Source organism: Sturnira hondurensis, unplaced genomic scaffold, assembly GCF_014824575.4.
Source record: "Sturnira hondurensis isolate 20B ecotype Veracruz unplaced genomic scaffold, ASM1482457v3 Scaffold0007406, whole genome shotgun sequence".
Taxonomy (NCBI): domain Eukaryota; kingdom Metazoa; phylum Chordata; class Mammalia; order Chiroptera; family Phyllostomidae; genus Sturnira; species Sturnira hondurensis.
Genome location: NW_028080037.1, coordinates 17,101,457 through 17,121,844, shown reverse-complemented (window position 1 = coordinate 17,121,844; position 20,388 = coordinate 17,101,457). Strand labels below are relative to the sequence as shown.

Below are 20,388 nucleotides of genomic sequence, written 5' to 3'. Positions count from 1 at the left end.
GATATTTCTCTCCCTTTCTCCTTCCCTTCCCCTCTAAAGATAAATGAATAAAAAATCTTTAAAAGAATTGAGCAGGATGTCAGCTGTTGGTTTCGGCAAATGACCTTTGAAGCGTGGAAGTAGTTTCCTTCTGTTTTTTAAAATGTATTTTTATTTTTCAATTACAGTTGACAGCCAGTATTATTTTCTATCAGCTTCATGTGTACAGCATAGTGGTTAGACATTTATATGATTTATGAAGTGATAGCCCCCATATGTCTAGTACACACCTGGCACTGTATATAGTTATTACAATTTTACCGACTATATTCCTATGCCATACTTGACATCTCTGTGATTTTTCTAACTGCAATTTATACTTCTTAATCTTTTCAGTTTTTTCAACCAGACCCCCAACCCTCCTCCCATTGGGCTACCATTAGTTTGTTTTCTTTCTATGAATCTGTTTTCTGTTTTGCTTATTTTGTTCTTCAGATTCCACATATAAGTGACATGATATGGTATTTGTCTTTTTCTGACTGACTTATTTCACTTAGCATAATACCCTCTTAAGTCCATCCATGTCTCACATGGTAAGAGTTGATTCTTTTTTAATTGCTGAGTAACATTCCATTGTATTGGTGACCAAAAAGTCCATTACATTTTTTTTCGTAAGATGGCTCTAGTAGTACTTAGTTGTCTTTAACTTCACTTGAAACAATTTTGTCAGATTGTTAGTTGTATGAATTCTTTATAAATTTTTAGATATTATCCTCTTACCAGGTTTATCATTGGTGCATATCTTCTTCCACTCAATAGGTTGTTTTTTGGTTTCGTTGATGGTTTCCATTGCTGTGCAAAAACTTTTCAGTTAGGTTTAGTCCCATTTGTTTATTTTTTTCCTTTTTCCCCACTTGCCCAAAGAGGTATATTAACAAAATATTACTAAGAGCTATGTGAGAGAGTTTACTGCCAATGTTTTATTCTAGGAGTTTTATGGTTTCAAGTCTAACATTTAAGTCTCTAATCCATCTTGAATTTATTCTTGTATATGGTGTAAGAAGGTGGTCTGGTTTTGGTTTTTTGCATGTAACTGTCCAGGTTTCCTGACACCATTTATTGAATAGACTATCTTTATCTCGTTGTATATTCTCGCCTCCTTTGTCATAGATTAACTGACCAAATAGGCATGAATTTATTTCTGAGCTCTCTGTTCTGTGCCATTAATCTGTCTGTTTTTATGCCAATATTATGCCATTTGGATTATTATAGCCTTGTAGTATAGTTTAATATCAGGTAGTGTGGTACCACCAACTTTGTTCATCTTTCTCAAGATTGCTTTGGCTATTTGGGGTCTCTTCTGCTTCCATATATATACATTTTTGGATTATTTGTTCTTGTTCTGTGAAAAATGCCATTGGTATTTTGATAAGAATTGTTTTTAATCTATAGATTGTTTTGGGTAGTATGGACATTTTAATGATGTTCTTCTTATCCATGAGCATGGTATATGCCTCCATTTATTGGTATCTTTGATTTCTTTCATCAATGTCTTGTGATTTTCTGAGTACAGGTCTTTTACCTCCTTGGCTAAATGTATTTCTAGGTATTTTATTTATTCTTTGATGCAATTGTAAATGGGATTGTTTTCTTGATTTCTTTTTCTGATAGCTCATTATTTGGTATATAAATGCAACTAATTTCTGAGTACTAATTTTGTATCCTGCTACTTTACTAAATTCATTTATCAGTTCAAATAGTTTTTTGATGGAATCTTTAGGGTTCTCACCTTATAGTATCATGTCAACTGAAAATAATGAGTTTTATTTTTCCTGAACAGTTTGGATGCCTTTTATTTCTTTTTCTCATCTGATGGTGTGGCTAGGCTTTCCTGTAAAAAATAGAACAGGACACATGGGGTCCCTGGATCTGAGCCATGGCTGCCAGGGCTGCCCGAGTCTGTTGCCAGGAGGGCACCAGTGACACAGAATGAAATGTGGTTGAGCCCCCCTGGAGACTGTCATCAACCTTAAAAATTAAACAACAAAGATTATCAGCAGAGGAATTGCAATTCAGGATAAGCAAACTATGGGGAACCATAGGCAAGTCCGGAGAACAAAGAGGAGGAACATACTTGTATAGGGGAAGGGGGCGAATAGGGTGAGGAAGTTTAGACAAAAATTCATTGGAGAAGATGGAGAGTTAAGGGTTGTGGTGGCTTCTAATTGGGTGAGTTGTTGCTGGGCAAGGGGAAAAATCTTCCTCTTTTCCGTGGGGCTGTGTGAAGCAGACTGCTGTGTGGTGGGGTCTGGAGAAAAAGCAATGGTAAGTAGTGTGTGTGTGAGGGCCTTCCCTTCATGACTTCCCAACTCTGTTTTGAATGAGGTGTTCCTTTATTCATTTTTACGTTGTCACATTCCTTTTCAGCATCGATCAATACAACCATATGGGGTTTTCCTCACAGCTACAAAAGAATACTGCATCTGTAAAATATTTATGAGGTAAAAAGAATATACAATGTATTGGTTTAAGAAAAAGCCTTATTACTGTTTTATAAATCTTTGTCTTAAATCAGGATCCTTCCTGGATCCTCTCTCCTTTCTCCCTGCTTAATGGATAATCACCGTCCTGAATTCTGTGTTCATCTTTTCTTTGCTCTTTTTATACTTTGCATATACTTGGTTTGTATCCCTAAAATGTTTGATTTGGCCTGCTTTTAAACTTTTGAACATGACATTTTATTTACTATTCTGAAATTTGCTTTTTCTTTTCAGTATTATCTTCCATAAATTTACCCAAATTGTTGGATGTAGCTGTGACATACTCATCTTCACTGTTGTGTTCTATCACTGCTGAGTACTTGCTGCACAGTAAAGAAAACAAGTGAAGTACACCAGCAGTTGCACATCCAAGCCTCTGACCTGCATTTGGGTGTTTCTGACTTGTTTGCATTCACAATACGCCTGTGGGTATTCTCGTTTATGTTTCGGGTTGCGTGCCTGCAGCACTTTCTCTGTAGGCTATAATCCTTGGAGTAGAATCGTTGAGTCGTAGAGTCGTAGGTGGTGCCCATTTCAACTTCACTAGGTAATGCGAAATTGTTTTCAGAAGCAGCTCATTGGCACTAAGTGCTTCGTTTTTCTGCTTTCTTGCCCTACTTGCTAGTCCTGAATTTCTTTTTTCAGTCTGATGGGTGTGTAGTGGTATTTCACTGTTGTTTAATATGTATTTCTCTGATTTCTAATGTGGTTGAGCACTTCTTCATGTGTATTGACCACTTAGATTTCTTCTTTGATAGAGTGTTTGCTCAAGACTTTTGCCCATTTTTCTAATCTTTTGTATTTTTTAATATATTTTGGATACCAGATCTTTCTAAGTTATCTGTGTTGCAAATTTCTTTCAGTCTTTGGCATACTTTTTTTTTACTCTTTTTAAAATGTTTTGATGAGTACAAGTTCTTAATTTAATATAGGTTAAATTAATCTTTTCTCTTTTGTTTGAATTTCTTATAATGTTTAAGAAATGTGTCCCTGGAAGTGGAAAACCCAACAGGCGCTGCTCACCTTAGAATCCCAAGAACCCAAGATCAAACTAATATCACCAGCCACTGGATAAAAGCGATCCTAAGAACAGGTCTTTTCCCCTTACATCTGTGGTAAGCAGGTGTGAACTTGGAGCCATTTGTACGATCATCAGTAGTGAAGAACAGACCACACTGGTGAGGGGTCAGAAGGGGCAGAGCTCTCCGACCCTGCCTCCCAGCAGCAAGGCACTCCCAGCCCTGTCCTCCCTGCTGTGGGGACCTGTGGTGACAGAGTCTTGTTGGGTGCTTGGTTTGCTGTCTGTGCATTCAGTGGGCCAGTTATTGGGACATGGGTGACCTCTTGTGACCTTTTTGTGCCCAAGATTATGCAGCCACTTTCCCAAAGAACCCACCTCTGAAGAAGGCAGAGCAGAGTTAGGGTAAGTCACTAAAGCGCTTCCAGTGCCTCCAAGAGGCACACTGGGGAGCAGCAGCAGGAACAGAGGATCCTGGTTGCCCACCCCCAGTTTAAAGGGCGACACCACTGAGAAGACCATGGTGTCTTCTGAGGGACCGGAAGCTCTCGGTCCCTGGCCTAGGGGCTCCCCTGTAAAAAAGCAACCATGGAGGACGGCAGTGAAAAGCCAGCCCAAAGCCCTCAGTGCCCCCCACTTCAGAAAGTGGCCCTGAGCTGGAGTTACAAATCCCCGAACTACCTCTTAACAGCCATGAATTTTGGGTCCACGAAGGTTGTATTCTCTGGGTGGATGGAACCTGCCTGGTCTGTGGCAGGCTCTGCCACCTGTAGGAGGCACTGGAAATAGACGAAATGTTTCCACTGCCCAGAGGCAGGTGCCACCTTGGGCTGCTGTGCAAAGCTGCGTGTTCCGCTACCCTTACCCATGTGCCATTGACACAGATTGGAATGAGAGACCTTCTCAGTGAGGTGCCCCAAGCTGGAGGTGAGAAGGTGGTGGCACTGGTGATAGAATGGAAAGGTGCGGCTGTGTAGCCACATGCCTTGTGCCAGCACCTCCTAAATCCTCACACATCACACTCAAACTGTGACACTACAGGGAAGAAAGACCCAAGAACTCGGAATGGCTATTTCCATGGACATAATCTCCATAGTGACAGTGTGGTGGGGGAGGGGAGAGGGATGGGGTGTTGGGAATGGGTGGGGAGAATTAAAAGAGAGGGATAAAAAATGTTTAGGCCCTTGCTGGATAGCTGTGTTGGTTAGAGCATCATTCCGATATACTAAGGTGCCAGTTAGATCCCTGCTCAGGGCACATACGACAAACCTCCAGTTAATACATAAATAAGTGGAACAACAAATCGATATTTCTCTTTCCCTCTCTTTCTCTCTCCTCCCTTCCTTTCTCTCTAAAATCAATTTAAAACATATATAAAATTGTTTATTTAGTTAGTTAATACTAGTTATTTAGTTATTTTGGTCTGGAAAGACTTTAAGAGAAAGGTGCACTGTCCCATTTGATTCTATTTTAAAATTTTCTAGTTCAAGAACTCCAGATTGCTTCCAATAACAGTGAAATTTAAATGTGAAATCGAACTCAACAGACTCATAAAGGAGAGGCGTATGGCGGTGATGGGGAGCCTGTCTCTCTCACACCAACTCAGAGATCTCTAGATGCAGGACTGAGAGCAGATGGACCACACCCAAACCACCATTTGGCACTCATTCATCTCAAAGTGGGAAGGTGTGAGGGGGAGGAAGTGGGAATGGTCCATGTTTTCTATAGTGGGAGAATCATGTTTAAACACAAAAATCAATTTTTTCATTTCCAGGAAAAAAAAATAGAAAAATGCTTCCTACCTGAGGCCATGAAAATCTTATTTTCTATTACTTTTTAAACAATTTTTCCTGTTAAATACCGGGTGCATGTTGAGTTTTACCTAAAGCATCTTATCCATCATTCTCCTTTGTTAATGTGGCGCATTCCACCGCTTAGTTTTTCTTAGTGCATTGCCTCTCTGATTCTGGAGTAAGGAGTATAGGTTTTCTATATTGGGAGATCTGTTAAGGTTTTGTTTTGAACTGTACCATCATTTGAATGACACCAGTTTGTCATGTTCCTTCCTCACACTGTCCTTGTTAGGTTTCGGTGACCAGGTTATATACTGGCCTCAAGAAATGAGTTAGAGGGACGTCCCTCTTTTTCTTTAGTCTTGTGATGGCTTCTACAAGATTGGCTATGTCTTGGTAATCAGTGTCTAGAGTTTTGAGTGCATATGTGTGAGGGAAGATTTTTAACTATTTTAAATTAAAAAAACAGTTATATGTCTATTTAGGTCTTTCTGATTTGGGGAGCCAGTTTTAAGTTGTATTTTTCCAGGGTTTTAACCTCAGTTTCCAAACAAATTGTCACAAAGTTATTCATAATATCCTTATTTTAAAATGTTTGTGGCATCTGTCTTTATTTTCTCTTTTCATTCCAAATACTGTTTTTTTCATTCGTTTCCTCCCTCCTCCCTGTTCTTCCTCCCTTTTCTGTCTTGCCAATCAATAGCTTCTCAGTTTTAGTTTTTATAAGAATCAACCTCAACTTTCTTGATCCTATCATGTTTGTTTCATCTTTTATTTCTGATGTTTATTTCTTTTCTTGCTCTTCCTTTATCCTGATGTGCATTTTCTTACTCAGATTAGATGTTTAGTTTATTATTTTTTAGCCTTTCTTTTACAATGTGATTTTTATTTTTTTTTAAAGATTTTATTATCTTTGTTTATCCTTAGAGGGGAAGGGAAGGAGAGAAATATCAATGTATGGTTGCCTCTCGTGTGTCCCCTGCTGGGAACTGGCCTGCAACCCAGGCATGTGCCCTGACTGGGAATCGAACCGCGATCGTGTGGTTCGCAGGCCTGCGCTCAATCCACTGAGCTACACCAGCCAGGGCCTACAATGTGATTTTTAAATGCTATAAATTTTCCTCTAAGTACTCCTTTATCTGTATCCTGCAAGTTTTGCTGTATGATATTTTAATTTTTAATTGTAATTTCTGATTTGTTATTGTCCCCTTTAATCCATGAGTTATTTAAAACTGTATTTCTTAGTATTCAAAGGCTGTTTTTTTTCTAGTTATCTTTTTTTTTCTTTTAAAGATTTTATTTATTTAATTTTAGAGAGGGGAAGGGAGAAAGAAAGAGAGGGAGAGAAACATCAATGTGTGGCTACCTCTCACATGCCCCCTTACTGGGACTTGGCCTGCAACTCAGGCATGTGCCCTGACTGGGAATTGAACCGGCAGCCTTTTGGTTCACAGGCCCATGCTGAATCCACTGAGCTATGCCAGCCAGGGCTCTAGTTATCTTTTCGTTATTGATTTTGAAATGTCCTCACTGTGGCCTGAGAATGTGGTCTGTATGCCAGTACTTTGAAATTTGCTGAGGCTTTATGACCAGCCCAGATAATGTGGTTAATATTCATAAATGTTCACGTGTATCTCAGAAACATACATTCTGCAGTTATGTGTTCTGTTCTTTTTCTGTAACGTCGTTTGTTCATTGTGCTATTTGAAAACTTGCTGATATTTTTGTGTGTCTGAGCTCTTATTACTGGGAAAGATATGTTAAAATCTTCCATTAGATTTTGGATTTATCTATTTCTCCTTGTGGCTGTCCATTTGACTTTATTTTGAGATGTTATTGGGTGCCATAAGAGTTTTAAAAGTTTATGATTTTACTTTTTATCATTATAAAGTGACTTTTCCCCCTGGGAATTGGCATCTAGTAATATTTTTTGCCTTAAAGTTTTCTTTGTATACAGGCTACCTCATTTTATAATGCTTAGCTTTATTGCACTTGACAGATAGTGAATTTTCATCATTGAAGCAAGAACATCCACCAGCAAAAAGATTACAACTGGCTGAAGGTTCAGATGGTATTAAGCTTTTTTTTTTTAGCAAGAGAATATTTTTTTAAATTAAGGAATATACATTTTTAGATGTAATGCACTTATTAGACTACAGTATAGTTTATCCATGATTTTTATAGGCACTGAGAATCAAAAAATTCCTGTGATTCACTTTATTGTGATATTTGCTTTATTGATACGGTCTGGAACTGGACCTACAAGTATCTCCGTGGTGAGCTTGTTATTTATGTTTTATGTGTATACTTGTCAATAGCCTACAGTTGGATTGTTTTTACTCCAGGTGTTATTTTTATCTGAAACATTTAACTTAAATTCTGTGTGGTTATTGATGCATTGATTATTGACTTGTTTCTGTACTCTTTGTAATTTTTATTCCACCTTATCTGCATTCCTTTCAAGTCTTCTTTTATTAATTGATTTATTTATTAATTAGATTTTATTTATTTATTTTTAGAGGGGATGGGAAGGAGAGAGGGAGAGAAATATCAATGTATGGCTGCCTCTCATGAATCCCCTGTTGGGAACTGGCCTGCAGCCCAGGCATGTGCCCTGACTGGGAATCGAACCGTGGTTGGTTGGTTCCCAGGCCTGCGCTCAATCCACTGAGCTACACCAGCCAGAGCTCATGTCTTCTTTTAGATACAAATTCTCTCCTCCACATAAATGTTTTTCCTCTGTTTTGGAAATTTGGCATTCCTATTCCTTTAGTAAATACTCTAAGATGTTTTACATGATGTTTAACTCATCAAAGTCTAACTGCACAAGACACTATTAATACTGTTTTACTAAGTTTTTGTCAGTGTCTTTATTTTCTTTTGGTTTCTGAAAGATGTTTTCACTGGGAATGCTAATATTTTTTCTTCTCCTTTGGAGATAACACTTCATTGTTGTCTTTCTTTGGAGGTCAGCTCTCAGTCTGATGCTCTTTGAAGGTAATTTTGGATGTTTTTTTTCCTCCCTAAGCTGGCTTCTTTTAAGGTTTTGGCATTTTGGCATTTTAAGGGCCTTGCAATTTCACCGCATTGTATTGAGCTGTGAATGTCTTTTTATCTACCCTGATTAGGATTCACCTGTGTATTGGTGTTTCTTATGAGCTCTCAGAAATCTTTTAGCCATTAACTCTTTAAAGATTGTTCCTACTCCTTGACAAAGACTGATTAGATGCATGTAGGAAGTTCTCACTTTACCCTCCATGTCTCTTAACTCCTCTTTCATATTTGTTCTCCTCTTTGTGTCTGTGTTGCATTCTGGGTACTTTCTTCAGATCTCACTTCCGTGTCACTCTCTCCATTGTGTAACCTGTTACAAAACCATTATTTTTAGCGATTTTTCCCAATTTCTGGAATTTCTTTAGTATTTTTTAAATGCTCCTTTTTAAGCCACCCTTCTGTTTCTAGAAATATATTTAGCGTGCTTATTTTATATTCTGATAATTTCATTACACAGAGGAGTGTTTTGCCTTACTCTGCTGTTGGTTCAGTTAGCCCCCGTCTGTTCCTGGGCCAGCTTGTGTGTTGTCTGTGTGTTTAGAGACAGTATATTGTGAACTGCTCCCTTTTCTTGCAACTTCACACTGGGGTTCCATAAGGCCTGGCATGATGGGAAGATCCTCCACAGGACTGTTTTGCTTCTCTCATGTGACTGCTGACATTGCATTTGGGAGCACGCTCTGTTCTGTGCTGGAAGTTTCATTGGGTCATCCGGGTAATATGTACTTAGACTGCAAAACCAGGTGAGGGCCCACTCCTGGTTACAAATTCTTAGGGGATTTTTTCCCCCTGCTCTGTTTAGGGCTAACATTTATTAAAACAAGCAGTTTTCCCTGCATTTTATTTTTGATTCACTATTATATCGAAGGTGTAGCTTTGTGGAGACCCAGCTTTCTGGGAGGTATCTCCTTTCGGATGCCCTACTTTGGGATGGTCATTTGAGGCAGCTAGACCTGCTTCTCGGGCCCTGAGCTCTGTAAATGGCTGTGGGAGAGAAGCAGGCTGCAGAGCTCTCTCCCCGCCTAGGTTTCTGCACCCATGTGACTTCTGACCTGAGTATTCGTTACATTCTTTCTAGCTCATGGATGCATTTAAGGTGTCTTAAAATTTTATCCAGCATGTCTACGTTTCGATTATCCAGGCCCCTAGTCTACCTACCGTATTGCCAGAAAGAGAAGTCTTCCTTGAACTGCTGGTTGATATAATGATTTCCAGTGAAAAGCACCCTGGCATTTCTGTGGTAAAGCCAACTTGCGCGTAGGTTTACCAATGTGGGGCATCTGTCTTTTGATTGTGGCTGGATTCTATTTGTTATTGTCATATTTGGATATATGCAAATTCTGTTCTTGAGACTAAACTGTGTGTTTAGTTCAGTCGTTATCAGGTGTTTGTTGTTAAAGTTATGCTGGCTTCCTAAAAGAAAACATACTGTCTCTGGTTCTATTCTCTGTGTAGCCTTCGACATTTTTCTCATATGTGTCCTCTCCTCTCCATCCCTCTCGTGCTCAGTCCCGCCCAGCCCCAGAGAGGAGGAGCCCTAGGCCTCCCCTGTGACGGTCTGTCTGGAGCAATGATTTGGACTCTGGAGTCTGGGGGAAGCAGGAGTTTCCCGGGTCCCCAGGTTCAGCTTTCCCCAGCTCTGTCTCTGAGGCCCACTCACAATTTGAGGCCACAGTCACGCTCCCCAAGGGTTTCCCCCCAAACCTTTTCTCGAGCTGGGTTTCCTGGCCTGAAATTAATTCACTCAGTACCTGTTTAAGGAGCACCTACTAAGTGCCAGGCACTGGGGTGCTACAGTGTGTAAACTAGACAAGATTCCTACTCTCACGAAGCTCACAGTCCATCAGGGGTCCTGGAAGCAGACAGTCACCAAATAAAATACCTGGTGTGCTGGACGGAGCCAGAGTGCAATGGAAAGGAAGCTGTCTGTTGGCCGTTTTCTAGTGTGTGCGGTACCTGTGGGTCAAGTTCACGTTGTCCACCCTGCACCTGCCTGTCTTGTTCTTTTTAAGAACTGCCTTAGCTACTTCCTGTATAGTTACTCTCCCATATAAATTTCACAATCAACTTGTCAAGTTTTTGAGAAATATCGGTGGAATTTTGACTCGGACCATGTTGAATTTGTAGGTTTGGGAAGCACCAATATAATCGAGCTTGCCCATCCACGAAAATGGCATTTTTCTAGAATGTAAGCCTGGTGTTGCGTTTCGTTTGGAGTTCTGTCTGGCTCCAGTCCAGGATCTCTGATGCCTCAGGGGGCTGGCCTCTGCCCACGCAGCCCATCCCTGCCCTGGCAGACCCGTCCACTGCCCCCAGGTAAGGTCCCTCCTGGGGCTGCCTCACTATCTCCACCCTTCCATCCAGTGAGAGCTGCCCTGCCAGCCCCGCTGCCGGGACTCACCAGTGCCTGCCTCCACCCACACGGGCAAGGGGGGCCCTGGGAAGGAAGCAGTGCAGCCTTGGATCCCACAGCGCCCGGGTGTCAGCACAGATGGTTAGAGGTTGGCTCTGATGTCCCTGTGGTGCCCTGTTCCACTCCATCCCCTCATCTGGAAGCAGTGGTGGTGGGAAGAGGACCCACTAGGCCAGAGCAGCTTCCCAGTCCTGGCAACTAGTGATCTGGGTTGCTTGGCAACCTAGGCAACAGAATCCGCTAGGACGCTGACTCAGCCCTCACACATTCTTCTGCAAAATTCTTTCCTGGCCCAGACCCCATCCCACTTGGTCTTCTACCCCACCCCTCCCATCCACACCAACGTCCTGCTGCTCAGAATGGGCAGAATGAAGCTACCTTGTGGGCTGTCATGCCTGCTCTTGTATCATCCCTGCTCCACCCAGTCACAGATTCAGGGACAGGGCCACGGAAAACGCCAAGTCCATGGTTTTTATTACCGGTCAGAGGCGCTCACCACAAACAGTGTTGAGAAGAGGTACAGTGAACAGTGTACAGCTCTGCTGCAGGCCCGGTGGGCTGCCCGCCGCCCCGACTCTCTGGAGTGGGCCCCCTAAGGCATTTCACAGGGTGGTGTTTTCACGTTTTTTCCTTATAAAAACAAAACCAGTCCTGGAGTAGAAAGAAAAACCCTGCGGTGGATTTTCACGACAGAACTGAAGTGGGAAGGGTTGGAGTGGGGGTTACTAAGGGTTGGGACAGTGGCCACAGTGGCCCAGTCCCCACCACTGTTGGCAGAAGCCACTGGAAGGGGATCCAGGGAGAGGGCAGGGCGCAGCCAACAGGAGGCCCAAACTCAGACAGGATGAAGCCCTGTCTTCATCATTTTTTCCATTTCCACATACCATAGAAATTTAAGCAAAATAGCTATTTTATATATATTTATATATTATATATATAAATCAGGCAAATAAAGGGTTCACGGGTGCTGAGATGGGGCCCCCCAGAGGTGCCTGAATCCAAGGCCAGATGCTAGGTCTCTGGTGCCCAGGGACCAGGCTGAGCTGAGGGTTTGTTCTTATTGCTGATTTGGGGCCTGGTTCTGGGGTGAGGAGCACCTGCAGGCCCTGCCCCCAGCCTTTCCTGACCTCTTTGGGGCTGGGGAGCAGCCCCTGATGGCCAAGGCTAGGTTGCCCTCAAATATGGGGGCCCCTCCGTGTCCTCCTCCCCCGCGGTGGCTGTAGCTCCAGAGACACCCTGTGCTCTCCTGGGCCCAGCGGCCCCTCCCTGTCCCTTCTCTGTGGGCTCTGGGGGGCAGTCTTGCTATGTTGAGCTACAAAATACTCTGGACTCAAAGGGCCTTTCTGGCTTCCCGATGTCTTAAAAAGAAGGGGTTCCTGCCAGGAAACTTTTGTGGCAAGAAAGCACACTTAGAAAGTTGTCTACTAAGTGCTGTACTAAAAATATTTACTAAACATCTTGGCTGGAAAGAAGTGGAGATCGTCTTTTCTAAAAAAGTGGAAAGTGGCTCCCCTGGGAGGCGTCAGTTCCTCCCTGGGGGTGGGGGTGGGGGGCTGGTGACAGGGCCGTCGGGGGGCCCGCGCCAGCTGCCTGAGTTGTGGTGAGTGGGAGTTGGGGCCGAGGGGGCCCAAGTCCATAGTGAAGGGACACAGGTGACCAGGGGCACTCAGGGGCTGGAGAGAACCGGGCCAGCACTTTTTCTCCTAACAAGGTGGGAGCCCCCAAAAAAGTGTTTAAAAAAAGAGGAAAGGAAAAAGGTGGGGTATGAGGGCCGTTAAGTACTAACTTGAGTGCATTCAGTATAAGGGGGCCAGGCTGTGCAGAGCCTGTATTTGCCGGGACGGGGCGGGGGTGGGGGGCGCTCAGAAGATGTTGGGACACATGTGCCAGTCCTGCTTCTCCTTGGCCTCCCAGTAGCCGCCCTTGTACACGCAGGCCGTCTCCCCGGTCAGCGGGTCCAGCCTCTTCTCGAACCACAGCGGTGTGTACACGTCAGCGTCCTTCTCTGCTGGGCAAGCACAGCGGGCGGTGGCAGGCGGCCCCTCCCTCGCCCACCAGGAACCCTTTCCCGCCCCCCTGGGGCACCCCCTTCGGCCCCTGGCCTCACCATCCTCCACACCGCATCCCCGCGAGCAGGCCTCCAGCCGCCGGCGCCGGGACTGGCGCTGCTTCTCCTCCAGCCGCTGCTTCTCCGTGTTGGCCTCATCCCATNTATAAGGGGGCCAGGCTGTGCAGAGCCTGTATTTGCCGGGACGGGGTGGGGGTGGGGGGCGCTCAGAAGATGTTGGGACACATGTGCCAGTCCTGCTTCTCCTTGGCCTCCCAGTAGCCGCCCTTGTACACGCAGGCCGTCTCCCCGGTCAGCGGGTCCAGCCTCTTCTCGAACCACAGCGGTGTGTACACGTCAGCGTCCTTCTCTGCTGGGCAAGCACAGCGGGCGGTGGCAGGCGGCCCCTCCCTCGCCCACCAGGAACCCTTTCCCGCCCCCCTGGGGCACCCCCTTCGGCCCCTGGCCTCACCATCCTCCACACCGCATCCCCGCGAGCAGGCCTCCAGCCGCCGGCGCCGGGACTGGCGCTGCTTCTCCTCCAGCCGCTGCTTCTCCGTGTTGGCCTCATCCCATTGCCCCTTCTCCATCAGCCGCTGGTCCGGCCGCAGGCGGCTGTCGGTGGGCGCCACGCCATCCTCGTGCTCGTTGAGGGTCAGGGCCAGCTCGGAGAAGTAGTACATGTTCTCCGCGTTCTCCCTGCGTGGCACACGACATGAGCCTATCACCCCCCTCCACGGCCCTCCACGGCCCTGGGCGCCCAGGACCCCCGTCCTGCCCCACCGCGCCTTCCTGCCTGCGCACCGGAGGAGCCCGCAAAGCCCACCCACTCCCTTCAGCTGCTCTCCTCTCCCGGCGCCACCATCTGCGGCTGTTTTGCTACATTATACTTCTCTGAGAATTCTCCCGTTTTGTTCACTTTTTTTCAGATTTATCAGTGTGAAGCTGTTTCCTAATCTCATTATTGCTGTGATGTTGGTTGTATGTGCCTTCTCTTCTCAATGCAGGTCAGAGTTTTGTCCATTTTCTTCCTTGGTGGGAGATGGAATTATGTTGGCCCTGTTTTAGGGTTCCTTCTGCTTCGTTGAACTTTATTTTGCTGTTCTTTTTCTAACCTCTAGTTGTCTCAGCTTTCCTTTTCTAATACGTGCATTTCGAAGTCTATATTTCACACCATTTTTGGTATGAATACTGTCAACAGCAGGCAGTTGTAAATGTTTTCTCATTTCCATATCTTCTTTGACCTACGGAATTGTTTGGAAGTATACTTGTTAAACTTACGAGGACTTTTCTAGTCATTTTCATTTCTAGCATCATTGCCTAGGCGTCACATAGCATACTGGGTATAATTTCAGTTCTTTGGAATTTGATTTATGGTGCATGATTTGGTTGGTTTTTGCAAATGTTCCATGTGTTCTTTGCATTCCATACATGAGTTCCATGTTCCATGTGTTCCATCCATGTCCTTTGACTAGTCCACTGCGCCTTCTTCCCACCATTGTCTCCTCCCCCTCCCCTCTGGTCCCTGTCAGTCTGATCCACGTTTCCATTCTCCTGACTTTTAAAAATTTTGCTACTTCTATCCATTTGCTGCTTCTATCCATTTGTAAGAGAAGTTGTGTTAAAATTGCCTACTTTGATTGCAAATTAGTCCATCTCTCCTTATATTTCTACCAGCGTCTGCTGTATATATTTTGAGGCTACGTTATTAGATACAGGATACATTAAAGTTTAAAACTCATCTTCATGGTGAATTGAACCTTTATCATTATGTCCTTCTTATCTCACGTCTTTTTGTTTTGAAGTCTGTTTTTAACCATTAACATGGCCACAGTAGGTTTTTTTGGTATTTCTATGGATGTACCTTTTCCCAGCCTTTTATTCCAATCTTTATTCTTTAAGACATATCTCTTGTAAATCATGTATAGTTGGATTTTAAAAACTTGAAGTCTAACACCTCTAATGGAGTTAAATCTATCTAGTTTTTTCTTCTCTTTTTTTGACCTCTCATGCATAGCTATGGGTTAGTCGTCCTCCTTGGTGCATGACACCCTCTCTATTGGCCTGCTTGTATTAATGCAAACTCCCCACCCCAACACAAGGGGTAATCCTGCAGAACACCCGTCGGTCTGTGTGCACAGTTTGCCAGGCAGCCCTCAGCAAGTCTCCTGGGCTCATCAGTCCCTCGCTTTCATTTTAGTAAAATTTTACTGCATCTTTAAATAGTCTTAAGTGTGTGTGTGTATTCAATATATATATATATATATTTACATACATGTTTTTAGTTGTAGGAAAAGAGTATCATGATGTATGTAACTTTCTAGGACTTATTTTTAAGCTTTTATCAATATACTGCTTAAATTTATATCGTTGCCAAACTGCTGTGGTTCATTTGTTTCAACTACCATGTAATACTCTCTCCTGTGAACTCATCACAGTTTTTCCTCTGGTAAATGTAGTTGTTTCCAAACTTTTGCTGTGGAGTTAACTGTCTTATGCATGTTGCCTGTTGTGCACTTGCAGGACTTTCTCTGGAGTGCACACCTCGAAGTGGAGTTGCTGTGCTGTGGAGTCTGTGATGTTCTCCTTTAAGAGGTAAGGCCGACCTGCTTTCCAGCGTGGTTGTACCAAGCACATTCCCATCAGTGATGGGTGGAGATACTGTGGACCCACATCGCCTTCAGCGCTCGGTTCTGTCCGACTCTGTCAGTGTTTTGAATTAAATGAAGGTAAAACGGTGCCTCACTGTGGCTTTGATTTGCAGTCCTCAGTTATCAGCAATATGGATCATTTTCATGAGGTGACTGGCTATACATGCTTTTCTTGTTCACGACTATTGTGCTTTTCCCCCTGTGTCATTTTTATTAATTGATTAGAAGTTCTTTATATATTTTGTTATTTTTAATTGTAGTAAAACACTTTTTATGTATTTTGGTACTAATCCTTTGTCAGGTGTAAGTATTGTGATTATCTTCAAGTTTTTATATATATTTTTCAGTTTTTAAAACTTTTTTTAAAAAAGATTTTATTTATTTTTAGAGGAGAAGGGAAGGAGAGAGAAACATTGAAGTGAATATATTCTCCCTTTTATTAGAAGGTCCTTGGTGGTCTCTGATAGGATAATTTGGGTTCTCTCTTGAGTTGTACCTTTTAGCTGTTTTAGTGTGCAGAGATGCAGGTGACTTTCGTGTATTGATCTTATATTAAGGCACCTAAGATACTTTTTTCCTAAGTCTATGGAGATCTGTTATTGTGATGAACTAACTTTTGGATTTTCTAATATAAAACCATCCTTGCATACTCAGGATAAACTCAACATAATTGAAGAATGTTATCCTCTCTGTACACGGCTGGGTTTTCTGATGTTTTGTTTTGGACTTTTGCTTATATACTCCTGAGTAAAATAAGGTAAAGCTTTTATTTTCCTACTACTCTCTTAGCCTGGTTTGGTATAAGGATTACCCTGGCTTCAGTATAAGATAGCAGAATATTTTTTTCTATGGTCTGAAAGATTTTATATAAAATTAGAATAACCTCAGGGTCTGGCACAAATAATACCCCTTTTTATTATAAAATCTTTTATTACAAAATCATAAGCATGTAATTCTGTAATATCATATCCAAGCACACCGTGTAACATTTTGGGTGAAATGTTCAAATTAAAACTATACATTACTGCACACACATCACACACATAATTACCAACCACACCCAAGCAGGCGTTACTTCTGCTGGATCCTGTATTTCTTGAAAATTTGGTAGGATTCACCTATAAAATGATCTGGGGTTTGTGTTTTCCATATGGGATTTTTAAGAATATTTACTGATTTTAGAGAGATACTGATTTGTCGTTCCACCTGTTCATGCATTCTTTGACCGACTGGGGGTCAAGCTCCAACCAGCTGAGCCGCCTCAGTGGCCAGACCCCGTGGGAGTTTGAAAACTGCTGCTTCAGTTTCTTAAATTACTATAGGACTCTTCATAAACTTTATTTCTTCTATACTCAGTTCTTATAAGTGATATTTTAAAAAGAAGTTGTCCTCATCTGAATTTTATCTCTTTGTGCTTTACATGTCATGTGAAACTTTTATTAATATTTATTTCTACATTTTCTCTTAGTCTTGCCAGTAGTTCCCATCAGTTAACTTATTTTTCAAAGAATCAACTTTTAGCTTTTGAAACTTTTTACTTTGTTTCTATTGTATTGTTGTTTGCTCTTTCAAAGTATATTTTCTTCTTTTCTTGGGTTTGTATTTTGAACTTTCTTTAATTCTTAAGATAGAAACTCAGAAAAGAAAAAACCCCTCAAAATTAATGAGCTTATATACCTATTTAAGTCAAAACACAGAAAAGAAAAAAACCCCTCAAAATTAATGAGCTTATATACCTATTTAAGTCAAAACATTCTTTGAAAGTATTGCCTTTGTTACATCCAGCCAGTTTTGTTATCTTTTCATTCTCATCCAGGTATTTTAACATTTCTGTTCTAATTTATTTTCTACCCATAATTTATTTAGCAACTTAAAATGCTTTCCAAATATGTGGGGACTTTTTGTCATCCTTTTTTTTAAATGTTATTGTTGTTCAAGTACAGTTTTCTGCCTTTCTGTCCCCACCGGTCCCCCCACCTCCCTCCCCTGATTCCACCCCCACCCTTGGTTTTGTCCAGGTGTCCTTTATAATTGTTCCTACTTTTTGTCATCTTGTTCGTAACTTCTAACTTAATGGCCGTACCCCACATGTGGTCTGTGTGCCACCCTCTGTAAATCTGTTGAAGCTTTCTTAGGGTTTAGCACATGACTCATTTTTGCATACATTTCATGTATACTTGAGTTAAAAGTATGTTCTTTGATTGTTGCAAATGGAAGTTTGTATATCCTGTGTGGTTTCTGTCTCCATTTTTGCTGGCTAGTCCCCCCGCCGCCCCCCCTCCCCGCATTGACCTGTCAACATGAGAGAGGGGTGTATTGAAATCTCTTAATCTTCCACTGTGGTGGTGGATTTATCAGTTTCTCCCTTTTGTGCTTCATATATTGTCGAGGCTGTTTCATTACCTGTTTAATGTTTGAAAGTATTTTATCTTCTCGAAGAACTCAATCTTTTTAATAATGTAGCAACCTTTCATCCCTAATAATGCTTTTGTCTTAAAATCTAATTTACATTCCCTGGCTGGTGTGGATTAGTGGATCCAGTGCTGGCCTGTGAACCAAAGGGTCACTGGTTCGATTCCCACTAAGGGCACATGCCTGCGTTGCAGGCCAGGTCCCCAGTAGGGGACGTCCAAGAGGCAACCACACATTGGTATTTCTCTTTCTCCTTCCCTTCTCCTCTCTCTAAAAATAAATAAACAGTATCTTTAAAACAATCTATTTTACCTGATAATACGGTCATTATATAGCTTTTTGGTATGTATTCTCAATATATTTATCTTTCAGCCTTTGTACATCTTCATATTTTGGATCTCTCTTAGAAGGTGTATGTATCTGGACTTTAGTAAAATCCTATCAGTTTTTGCTTTTTAACTGGTGACTTTCATGTATTTCTTATTCTTGGATCTGTTTCTGCTGTATTAGTTTACAGTCTTTGTTATACTTTTAAAAAAATGTTTGAGAGTGTGTTTATTAAAGCTGGGGAGAGCGAAACAAGGAAAGGCCCAGGAAAGCATTGGCAACAGGAGTGAGCGGAGGCGGGGCTGCTGCCAGCTCCCTGGGGAGTCAGAGGAAAGGGGGCCTTGGAGACGGGTTGGTGGGGGGGGGGGGTCAGCCTGGGACGAGCTGCCGCTGCCCATTGCTGCCCTGGTTGCAGGGACCTTCTCTCCCTTCTAATAAAAACGGAGCTTTCCTTCACATCCCTGGTGCCCTTCTCTGTCTTCCCAACCTCCTCATGTCATTATCTGTACTTTCAACTCTGGATTGCTCCTGGAATGTTTCCTCTGTTTCTTCTGTATATTGCAGCCCCTGCTGGTGTTTTCTCCCCCCTTTAACCTACTGCCACGGGCGCCTTTCCCACTGTGGGTCTGAGGGTAGTGAACCTGCGGAGGCTGTTCCCCGAGGACACCCTTTATCGTGCTCTCATATGTGAGCGATAGCCTGGCTGGCTAGAAAATTTCACCTTCTAATCTCTTTTCTTCGTTCCTTTGAAAATATTACTCCAACTCTGGCTGTTGAAAAAAATCGGATGTTAATCTGATTCTTCATCCTTGAAATCTTTCACTCCTCTCTGGAAGCTATCAGAATTTTCTCCTTGGTATTTTTAATTTCCACTGTAGGGTGGTCTCGGCAAAAGTCTTCTTCATCCCTTGTCCCTGGAACTCTATAGGCCCTTTCAACCTGGGGTCTTTCATTTCTTTATTTTGGAAAATTCATCTCCTTTATTTAACTATTGCTCCTCTTTATTTTTGTTCATTTCCTTGTCTACTGAGATTCCAGTTAAACACACTCCTTTAGTGAGGACTCTACGAATCACCATATGCAAACGTCATGCACATCCCGACCCTCCTCCTGGGCGGCATGAGGGTCCTCAAGGAGTTTCCTTCTGTTTATCCCTCTTGACTTCGGTGATCGCAGTTACATTTTACATTTAAACCCCACATTATTTATTTGGGATTAGTCAGTGTTTACTTAGGTTCACGTAAGTTTCTGTTCTTCATTCACTCCTACACCTTAGGTTTTCCACGTGGTGTCAGTTTCCTTCTGCTGGAGGCACGTCCTTTGGTGCAGGTCTGCCGGTGGCAGCGCGAGTTTTTATTTGTTGGAAAATGTCTATTTCAACTTCTAGCGGGGTCTTTACGTACATAGGGGAGCTCACGTGACTGTCCTCAAGGTCCCATTGTTGCCACTGAGGTGACAGCTGTCAGTCTGCTGTTCCTCGGGTAGTAATGTCTTTTCAAAATCTGGCTGCTTAGTATTTTCTTTAAGTCGTACCAGCAGTTTCACTGTAAATAAATTCACGTGTGGGACATGCTCTGTCGTCTTCCCTTCCAGGCCAGAGCCGCTGTCAAACTGGACACCCCGGGGATCCCGTGGAGGCTGGGCACTGTCACAGGCTCAGGGCTGCCGTTGACATGGCTTCAAGGACTCGTTCCGCGTTTCCGGGTGGTGAGCCTTCTTGCTCCAGGGTCCTCTCTTTTCCAGAGTTTGTCTCCTGGTTTTGATGGTTTCTTCTGACCTGTGTTCCGCTGATGGAGTCCATTAAACCTCCCCGTGGCATTCTCAGTTTCAGTAACTTTTCTTTAGTAGAACTTCTGCTTCACTATCTTGAGTCTGTCGTGCCACTTTTTTAGTTTTCTGTTTCTTGGTTTTCATTCCTTAGACCGTGGGGACTCTGTCCCACGAACTGTTTGCAGCCTCTGCAGAGGACTTGCTACCATCGGGTAGTGTTACTGATTTACAGTTGGGTGTCTGGCTGCCACGCTGGGACGTCACACAGCCCTGCTCTCTCCCACATGTGGACTGAACCCTTCTGACCCCTAGGCCACTTGCTTCCTGTCTGGCCAGGCAGAGTCCCTTGCCTGTCCACTGCCCACCTGCCTCCTTTTCTTCCTG

The 20,388-nt window shown here is 43.1% G+C and overlaps 1 protein-coding gene across 5 annotated transcripts in view; it reads right to left on the bottom strand.

The window, feature by feature from the left end:
* Positions 1 to 11,249: 11,249 nt before the first annotated feature.
* Positions 11,250 to 20,388, bottom strand: part of OSBP2 (oxysterol binding protein 2) — a 137,127-nt gene continuing 127,988 nt past the window's right edge. The window contains exons 13-15 of one of the 5 annotated variants that reach the window (XM_037052524.1): positions 13,411 to 13,543; positions 12,905 to 12,998; positions 11,250 to 12,805 (exon numbers count right to left, since the gene is read on the bottom strand). In XM_037052524.1, coding sequence (XP_036908419.1) covers positions 12,660 to 12,805; positions 12,905 to 12,998; positions 13,411 to 13,543 — 373 coding nt within the window. In that variant the 3' untranslated portion in view covers positions 11,250 to 12,659. The other 4 variants (XM_037052526.1, XM_037052523.1, XM_037052525.1 and 1 more) reach the window with 4 other exon arrangements.